This window comes from Arachis stenosperma, chromosome 7 (genome assembly GCF_014773155.1).
Source record: "Arachis stenosperma cultivar V10309 chromosome 7, arast.V10309.gnm1.PFL2, whole genome shotgun sequence".
NCBI lineage: Eukaryota > Viridiplantae > Streptophyta > Magnoliopsida > Fabales > Fabaceae > Arachis > Arachis stenosperma.
In genome coordinates, this window is record NC_080383.1 from 12,539,432 (window position 1) to 12,549,396 (window position 9,965).

Here is a 9,965-nt window from a genome sequence, read left to right on the forward strand (position 1 = left end):
ACATAATAATATGGAGAACCTTACAAAATATTCAACTAGTGTCCTAATTATTCGATACCAGATACAACCTTTTCTGTTCCTTATTTGATCATCAACTGTATCTAATTTAAATTAAAATTTTAGGCTATGAAAATATTAAATATTTAGTCAACCCACTATAAAAATTCAGTTATTTTTGTCATTTATCTTTTCTGTAATATTATTAGATGATAAGCTGGACTACAAGCAAAAGAGATTACTTTTCTTCTCCAAAGATGACGGCAACGGAGACGAGAGTGAGCTTCAAAGCCGTGTAAAAAGAAGAGGAAAAAAAACAGTTTGATGAATAAATTATTTTTTAGAGTTTTTATTTATGTTAAAATAATTTAAATGTTTAGACGGTCATAATTCGAATCCTAAATTAAATTTCTTATGCAAAATTAGAGATGAAAAGATATTGTAAGATCAGAAAATAATTCTAGAAGTAGTGTTAGAAATGAATGCGGATGTTTTTTGAAATGGTGAATAGTAATAAAATTTTAATTCATAATAATTTTAATGGCAAAAAAATTATTATGTAGTTAGTGTTTGATATTTTAATATATATGATGGGGTAAGTAAAAATAAAAAATTAATAAAAAATATATCTAATGTATATTTTGTTTTTATTTTTATTTTTGTTACTCAATTAATTGTAGTTCAATTTAACCCTAAATTTAATTTCCTATGAATTACTGATTAAAAAAGAATACAATATATATAAATAAAAAAATAGATTTAACTAATTTGTATTTTAAATATATATATTAACATTATAAATTAAAAAAAATTTATAAAAAATTTAAAATTTTAATATACTTATTTTATATTTTTTTTAAAAATATTTAAAAATGATCACTAATAGTAACGATCCATATATTAGCTAAATTCTAGAAAAAAAAACATAAAGTTAGCACTTACCAAAACTGCGAGAATACCTAATCCTCAAACGTAACTATAAATAAATGCGAGATCATACATTTTAAGCACTCACTTAGCCACACTAATTGGTAATTACTCACATAGTCACATCACTCACTCACACAACAGAATCACTATCTCAGTATCTCTTACTCGTTTCTCATAAACGCTGCCGTTTCCACTTTCTCTTCTTTTTAATCTTCAATCATCTTTTGCTCTCCGGCTTCATTCGCTGCGCACGACAACCGTACGAGTAACCACCACCACCACCACCACCGTGGCGTCTCTCTCCGCCATTACTCCAGCACCATGTCGGCGCCCAACCACGACTATCACAAATTCGACTGGCACTTCAACACGGAACTCGAGGACGAGACCATCGAACTCCGAGGCCGGAGGCTCATCTTTGTTATCGTCCTCTTCGTCATTATCCTCATCACCACCGCCTTCTTCGTCTACCTCCGCTGGATCTGCCGCTCCCGCGGCCTCATCCCGGTCACATCGATCCACCTCCGCCACCAGTTGCCGCCGCACACTCAACCTCAGTCCAACGGCCTGGACGCCGCCACCATCAAGAAACTCCCGATCGTGCTCTACCAGGGGCCGCCAACTGCATCTGCGACAGATCTGAACCGCGGCGGCGCGTTGGAATGCTGCATATGCCTGAGCGCGTTCCGCGACGGAGAGAAGCTGAAGACTCTTCCCGGTTGCAAGCACCGGTTCCACTGCGAGTGCGTAGACAAGTGGCTCACGAATCACTCGAGTTGCCCGTTGTGCAGAGCTTCTCTCAAGCTCGCTCCTCCATTACCGAGGATTTTGTATCCAGAACCTCCCATTAGAATCACTATTAACAATGAAGAACAATGAGCTCTCATTCAGATCTCTTTCTTTCTCTCTGTTCTCTATTTTTTTTTTTCTTTTTAGTTTTTTTTTAATATAAATTAGTATACATATTATTAATGATAATTTATTACCGTACTTGTTTTGGATACTCTTTTAGGGTAATTAAATTATGAGGTGTGAGTGTGTGACTCTGAACTTTTGATCTTTGGATTCTGAGTTTATCTTTATTTTATTAGATTTACTGCAAAAATGTTTTAGGGCGTTTGCTTTATTTTGGGTTTTGACTGCGTGTTAAGAGGAGACAGATAAAAATGGTCCGAGAAGAAATATGTTAAAGAGTATACGTGTCTTAAAGGCACTCATTATTAAAAAAAAGTTAATTTTATTTTGTTTTTTATAAAAACATTTTTAATTAGTAAATTTTTAAGAGTATTACTTGTTCGTGCACGGCTGCACGGTATTACTTATTATTCGTACAGGCTTTTAAATTGTAACATGCACTATTTGAATTAGCAATGTTTAAAATGCATTTTAATGGCTAGATATGGTAAATAAAGAAAAAAAAAATTAAAGGAAAGATTAAGTATTGATATTATGCGCGTCTTCGCGAACCTTGATTAGTGTTCAAATCATGTGTTGTCAATTTTTAGTTGTCTTAAACAAATCTGATTTTTTTTTTAATTAAGGAAGGAAGAGAAGACAAGTGCTTAATAATTTCATCAAATAAATCTCTTTTAAAATCATAAAAGAAGTTTATAAACAAAGATTGTGGGCTCCAAGAAATTCCATTTCACATGACTCAGGTCTAAGATAGTGCCATAGTGGACTTAGTTTATGAAAAATACTAAATTAAATTTTATTCCCACGTTGGATGATGGGGGACTTAAGTTCAAAAAGTTCACATAATTTTCTTCAATTGCCATTTTTCTGTTTGATAAAAGTCCCAAAAGATATTGCACTTATGAGTCAGCTATGGCTGGGTGTTATGAGACAGATAATGCTATGTTTTAAATGGATAATCATAAATCAGAGATGCTCAAATATATTGGGACTTTAGAGAGAATATAAAGTTACATTTATGTTCTGTTTCGGTTTCGGCTATTCTACTTTTGCATTTTTTTTTGTGGGCTTGTGGCTCTGTTTAATTGTACAACTTTATGATTAAATTTGATTTCAATTTGAGATATAATGTTTGAATATTAGACTTTATTACTTGTGTGTATAAAATATTTTCTCTTTCAAATCTTGTGTTTCCACTTTCTAGTTTCTACTATCCACGAGCTACCCACCATAACTGATATACACTGTCCGCAAAGTACCTCTCTTTATAATGTTTGTATTAATTAAATGTATAATATGCTAATGTTTATATAAATAGCAGAGATAGATTAACAATTTGAACTTTAGCCAATAATATGATTCTGCTGTAGAAAAGATAAGCCATATATTAACCAACCCATGATCTCATATACTTTTTTTAGTAGCTAGTTATCAGACTTTTGCAGGTAGAAACTAGAAAGTAAACAATTGCGAGGACTTACTAGAGAATTGTGGTACTTGAACAATTTTCTTTTTCACCTTTTCATTTTTAATTTACCAATGGAGATAAGATTTTAATTGGTGGAGTTTCTAAATTTACACGGAAAAGAGTTTTGTTTAGATAGTAAAATGTTGAACCTTAATTCGTTTCTGTATGTATCCGCTCCAACAAAATTCGATTCGAATCCAAGACATATTGCTGGATTTGGAATTACCATTTATTTTTATCATGTATTATTTTTTATTCGGATTTGGTTTATATTTCAAGTCGTTCGAACCGATTTGAACATTTTTTATAATAAAAATATATATTTTAGAATAAAATTAATAATATTATATTATATTTTTATATATTAATTAATATTCTTTATATTATATAATCTTATTTTTATTTTAAAATAATTTATTTTGGTATAAAACTATAAATATAATATAATATATGTTAAATTCAATTTTTAAAAATAAAATTTTATTATTTTAATATATAGAATTAAAAAAATTGTAAATTCAGTTTATCAAAATAAATTCAATAATTTTTGTTGAGTTGAGTCAAAATCTAATTAAATCTGTGCAGCCATGAGCATCCATAAAAGTGCTTATACTAATACTTAAATAAAGGAATTTGTAAAAGCAAGCACGTTATCCCAACTACTACAAATATAAAATTTGTAAAAGCATTACTTGATTTGGGCTAAGGATTAGTTTACGATAACCAAAACCCTAAAGGGGCTCATTTGTCTATTTGTCAAATTGGAACCCCACCAAAAGAAAGTTTTTAAGATATATCATAATCTTTCTCTTCAAACACCAAAGCCAATGTTAGGATTAGGATCAACAAGCCTACACAAAATGGATAATTCTTTTGATAAAAAGTAATTAATTTGGTGAACAATGTAATTAAGGTTTTTTTTCCCATCTTTTTTCTTTTTATTTTCTCACTATTTATTTAATATTTAAAGTTATAGAAATACCATTTTTAACGTATTTGTTCATTTTTATGTTGTAAATGAATACTGAAATGAATCCTATTTGTATTATTTTGCTTCATTTATTTTTAAAAAAACAATGATACAAATATAATTGTAGTTACTAGCGAAAGTGCATAGAAATATAGAGAGTAAATGTCCAAAATGGTTCTTAAATTTCAAATCCCTATTCAATTTAACTCTCGACTTTTTAAAATGACCAATTAAATTCCTGAAATTCGAAAAAGTGCATCTCCGTTAGTTTCTTACAGAAGTGCCGTCTAAACATTGCCGATGTGGCATTCCAGCTGTATGCTGATATGTACTAAAGTTGAATTTGATTCAAATTGGAACCTGAAATTGCTTAATAATATCCAAATTAGTCCATTTTCAATTATAAAACTCTAATCTTCAAATTATTGTCTTCTCTTCTTTGATCTCTCTGCTGTCTTCTTTTCTTCTTCGTCCTCTCCGCTGTCTTCCAATTCATATTCATCCTGAAGTACAACATCAGTACACTTACCTAAAAACTATTTTAATTACAAGTTAATGCGGTTGGATTAATTTTAAGTTCAATACATATTTAAATTATATGTATCCTTGCAGGTTCGTGCATTAAGCTAAAATATATTTTTCACTTTTAAGAAGGTAACCATTATCATCATCTTCAAGGTCTTAACATCACTTTCTAAATTTGTCATTTTTCAATTGAACTCATGCAAATTTTTTTGTAAAATGGGTGTTGCACAAACTGGTTCTTCACTTCCATCAACCCAACAGAAAAAATTACAATGGATTCCATACTACAAAGTAAAAAACGCAGGTGAATCCAAACTCAAAGTGAAACTATCTTAACATTTTCTTTAGAGTTATAACCTTACCTCATAGTTTGGACAACCATAAAATAGTCTACTACGATTCTCTGTCGTCGTTGAGTACTTCATCACCATCCGAAGTCTGCAATTACAGAAAATGGCGTTCATACCTCCCTTATTGTACATTCTTTTGCTGCCATAAGGTCTCCTTACAATGTTGTTCCTACTTGAGGTACTTTGCTTTCTCTCCCCACAACCCATCATCACTCATGCAGACGAGAAAACAAGATGAACTGAAAGATAGTGGAGAGGTCGAAGAAGAGAAGAAGATAGTGGAGAGGACGAAGAAGAGAAGAAGACAGCAGAGAGATTGAAGAAGAGAAGACAATAATTTGGGGATTAGGGTTTTATAATTGAAAATGGACTAATTTGGATATTATTAAGCAATTTCAGATACCAATTTGAATCAAATTCAAATTTGGTACACATCAGCATACAGCTGGAATGTCACATTATCAAAAGTTTAGACGGCACTTTTGCAAGGGACTAACGGAGATGCAGTTTTTCAAATTTCATGGATTTAGTTGGTCATTTTAAAAAGTCGAGGACTAAAATTGAATAGCGATTTAAAATTTAGAGACCATTTTGGGCATTTACTTAAAATATAAATAAAACTAAATTATAAACAAATCATTCGATCAATCTCCATATGTTCAATGATGATTTGCTGTTATTGAGATAGAAGGACTTGCTTTCCTTCTTTGTTTGTTTTCTAATTTCGATTAAATATATATGTACGAAAAAATACTATAACATTTAAAATAGCTCTATGGCGATAATAAAAGAAATAAATTGAGGATTTTTTTTAATATAAAATAAAAAAATTAATTAATTCCTAAAACAAAAATCTTAAACTTTAAATTCTGAAATACGATTTTTTTTATAATTAAGGCAAGTTCGTCGAATCCCCGGCGAATTCTATATAAATTATGGAGTTCGCCGCACCCCGCGGCAAACTCTATAATGAGTTCGGCACACTATATAATGTAGGTGGGGCCATTTTTATTTGTCCCTTTCTTTTCGAATCTCTCTTCCAATTTTACTTTGTTCCTCCTTTCTGTCTTTTCGACGTTCTTGAAGTTTTTTATCGACGACATTCTCAGTTTTAGATCAGTAAATAATATATTAGTTAGAGTTATTTTTTTAGCTTAGTTAGAGTTATTGTTTACATGTTAGATAAAGTTACTAGTTAGAGGTTACATGTTAGTTAGAGTTACCAATTTACTGTATATATGTTAGTTAAACTTACTGTTAACTGTTTGCATGTTAGTTAGTATTTTTTTGTTATTGTTTTCAAATACAGTTGCTATTTATTGTTTATAACATGTTAATTAGCATAAGTTGTTAGTCAATTATTAGTTAGTTTAGTGAGAATAATTAGTTTAAGTTGTGAATTACAAGGTAATTAGTAAAATAATTAATTAGGTTAAGTTAGATTAGAAAAAAAATATAATTAGTAAAATTTAGGGTTCAATTAGTTATTAATTATGGTTGTTTAGAGTGTTAGTTGACGATATCATATAATTTGATTAAATTTAAATTAGTAAGTTTATAATCTGATTAAGAACTAAGGTAGACAATTATATATTTAAATATTTTTTTTTAATAATTTAGTTAACGTAGAAGAAAGTGAGTTCAGTATATGTGATTTTATTTTACTAGAGTGTGGTTAGATGGAGCAGTAGCTATTGGACTACGAGGATCAGATGTATAGATTGGACTAGGCTAAGCACATTGCTAGCAGGCTTGATCGAGTGGTACAATTTTTTACTATGGTGTTTATTTTATTGTAATTGATAAATAGTGAACTTGTTGTTATTTTATGTGTTCACCGGCCGTTTTTTTTAATTTTTTGTTTCCGTCTGGTAGGCGCCTTAGATCTTGCGCACCAGGCGAAATTTGATGACACGCCCGCCGGAGCAGATTAGGCCATACCTCACACGAGCCGGATTCGAGTGTGTGACATATATGGTTGAGTTCAAGTACGACTAGCCACTTGCCTCGGCGTTGATAAGGAGGTGGAGTCCTGAGTCCTACACGTTTCATTAATTAATCCACATTTCATGGTATTTATTTGTCTTAATTGAGTGGATTTTATTGACTTTTTTTGACATTTATTCATTGAAATAGCATAGTTTCATGATTTCTTCCTAAATTGTGCTTGAAAGTGAAAACATACTTTTTAGGCCTTATAATTGCTAAATTTTATTCACTTTTAATCCCATTTGATGTCTTGATGTGTTTGTTGAGTGATTTCAGATCTGGAAGGCAAAGATTGGATTGAAGGAATGAAGAAAAAAATATGTAAAAGTGGATAATTCATGAAGAAATGAAGTTTTAGAAATCTGCCATGCGACGCGTACGCGTGACCAGAAATGTCGTCAAGCGACACGTACGCGTGACACTTAGCACGTGACTTTATTTAATGCAATACGCTGGGGGAAAATTTTGGGCTTCCAAAGCCCATTCCAACTCATTTCTGAAGCTATTTCAAGCCTAATTCAAAAGAAAACAAGGGGAGCAATTAGATTTAGGTTTTAACATGTTTTAGCTTAGTTTTTCTAAAGAGAGAAGCTCCCCCTTCTCTCTAGAATTTAGGTTTTCTTAGTTTAATTTCTCTTTAATTTTAGTCTTTGATTCTTGTTTTAGTAAAGTTTTATTTATGTTTTCATGCTCTCTTGTCTTGATCTTCCTAGTTTCTTTTGTTATTTTCTCAATTTTGCCATTTTTAGTTTATGAACACTTGTTAATTTTGATTCTTTTAATGAAATTTGAGGTTTTTATGTTAATTGATGTTTAATTGAGTTGTTATTATTATTTTCTTACATTTGGTAGCTTTAGATTTTATTATTATTGCAATTTAATATGCTTTTATTTTCATGCACACCAAGTGTTTGATAAAATGCTTGGCTTAGTTTTAGTTTGATTTTTCATACTCTTGGCTTGAAATTTAGGACTTGGGTGACCTTGAGTCATTGATGTCCATTTTTTATTGACACATTAGGGTAGTTAGTTGATTTTGTTTCTGCTAACGCTAGTCTTTCGCTAAGCTAATTAGTGAGTTGGCTAGGACTTGTGGATTGAGATCAATTATGCCTATTTGACTTATCCTCGATGTTAGGATTGACTAAGTAGGATTAACTCTTCATAATCATCGTATGTTTGTGGTCAATGGCTAGGATAGGTAACCTTAACTCTCAATCCTTGCCAAGAGTTTTCTTAATTAATTTCCTTAATTGTCTTAGTTTAATTACTTTTGACATTTAGTTATTGCTTGCTCGTTGACTTTCTTGCTATTTACATTTCCATTTATTGGGATCAAACTCTCATTTCTTTCATAGCCAATAGTTGAGCACTTTATTGCAATTTTTAGGGAGAACAACCCAGAATTTCAAACTTCCGATTATTTAATTTGAATTGTGACAATTCTTTATTTTAAACTTTGATGTTGGGATTCCATTACCGCTTTGGACTATACTATCAACGAAGAAACTCTTTTCTAGTATAAAATTCTAAACCGGCACAAATCTTTATCATCATTCATCTACCATGAGGGGAGATGACTATCACTCTATAGGACGTGGCCTACCAGCTGGGACTCAGGATCGACGGTGATCCTGTGAGTGGATGCATAGGTGGTTGGGAGCAGCACCACCAGGGATGGACCATTGAGGAGTTATGTCAGCAGATTTTGGGTGCTGTTCCTAACCCAGATGACAGAAAGTCACAGACCAAGTGGACTGTGAAGTTCACTTGGTTCCACAGTACTGTTTTTGGAGAGCTAGAGCAGGACTTCATAGAGGAACGCCTTTTGAGGTACACGAGAGGGTACATCATGTAGTTGATAGAGGTATCCTATTCCCAGATGCATCTGACTCTCGGGTGCACATTAGGGGGCTCCTCCTACCAGAGGACCTTGAGATGTGTGGCGGGTTATCATGGGGCTCGGCTGTGCTAGCATGGTTGTACCACCAGATGTGCCGTGTCACGGAGCATGGTCAGCGCAATTTAGGAGGGTGCGTAAGCTTGTTGCTGTCCCGGGCCTATCACCATATTCCGCTGCTTCGGCCCGATGGCTTTGATACTCGATTGATCAAACTGGTAAATATTCATGGTGTTCACATACTTCGAGTTGAATTATATGGCCTTTATCAATGTCTGTGAGAATTCAGCACCGACTTGAAGTTGGGCAAGGGCCTCGGAACCCTTTCTTGCAAAAAATTCACCCAAACAAAAATAACTTGACTTAACAAGAGCCATGATTGGCAAATTGTGAGAACCCTTCATCACAGCGTTAATGCACTCGGATATATTCGTCGTCATGTGACTAAATCGACAACTCTTATCAGCATACTGTGCCACTGTGACTATGGCATTTCTTCAAACCAATTTGTGATTACAACATTTTCGTCCCTCAGACGGCAAAAATAATGAGCGAACTCACGCTGTGACTTCGAATACGCTGCGTTAAGCAGAACCTTCTTCAAGTCTTTGTTCTTAAAGTGAGTCATGAAGTTGGCTGCAATGTGTCTTCTACAAAAAGCCTGGGGCGTGAGGTGGTTTTCATAAACTTTCCTCGGCGTTCAATGCACCATCAATGAATTTGTGTCTGTCTAAAATCACCAAGACCCCAGGTTGTGGTCAGGGACGGACCTAGAGGGGGGCGAGGCCTCCCCAAATTTTTAGAAACTATATTTATATATGAGATATGTATTTAAAAAAATAAAAAATAGTATATAATTTAGTATTTTTATATGTATTATTTTTTATTATGTGATAGATTTATGTCTTACTTGTTTAATTC

At 32.6% G+C, this 9,965-nt stretch overlaps 1 protein-coding gene across 1 annotated transcript; it reads left to right on the forward strand.

The window, feature by feature from the left end:
* Positions 1-1,022: 1,022 nt before the first annotated feature.
* On the forward strand, positions 1,023-1,985 carry LOC130941711 (RING-H2 finger protein ATL66-like). The gene has a single exon (XM_057870288.1). It carries the CDS (start codon positions 1,249-1,251, stop codon positions 1,804-1,806), a length of 558 nt encoding a protein of 185 aa, XP_057726271.1. The 5' UTR covers positions 1,023-1,248; the 3' UTR covers positions 1,807-1,985.
* The last annotated feature ends 7,980 nt before the right edge of the window (positions 1,986-9,965 follow it).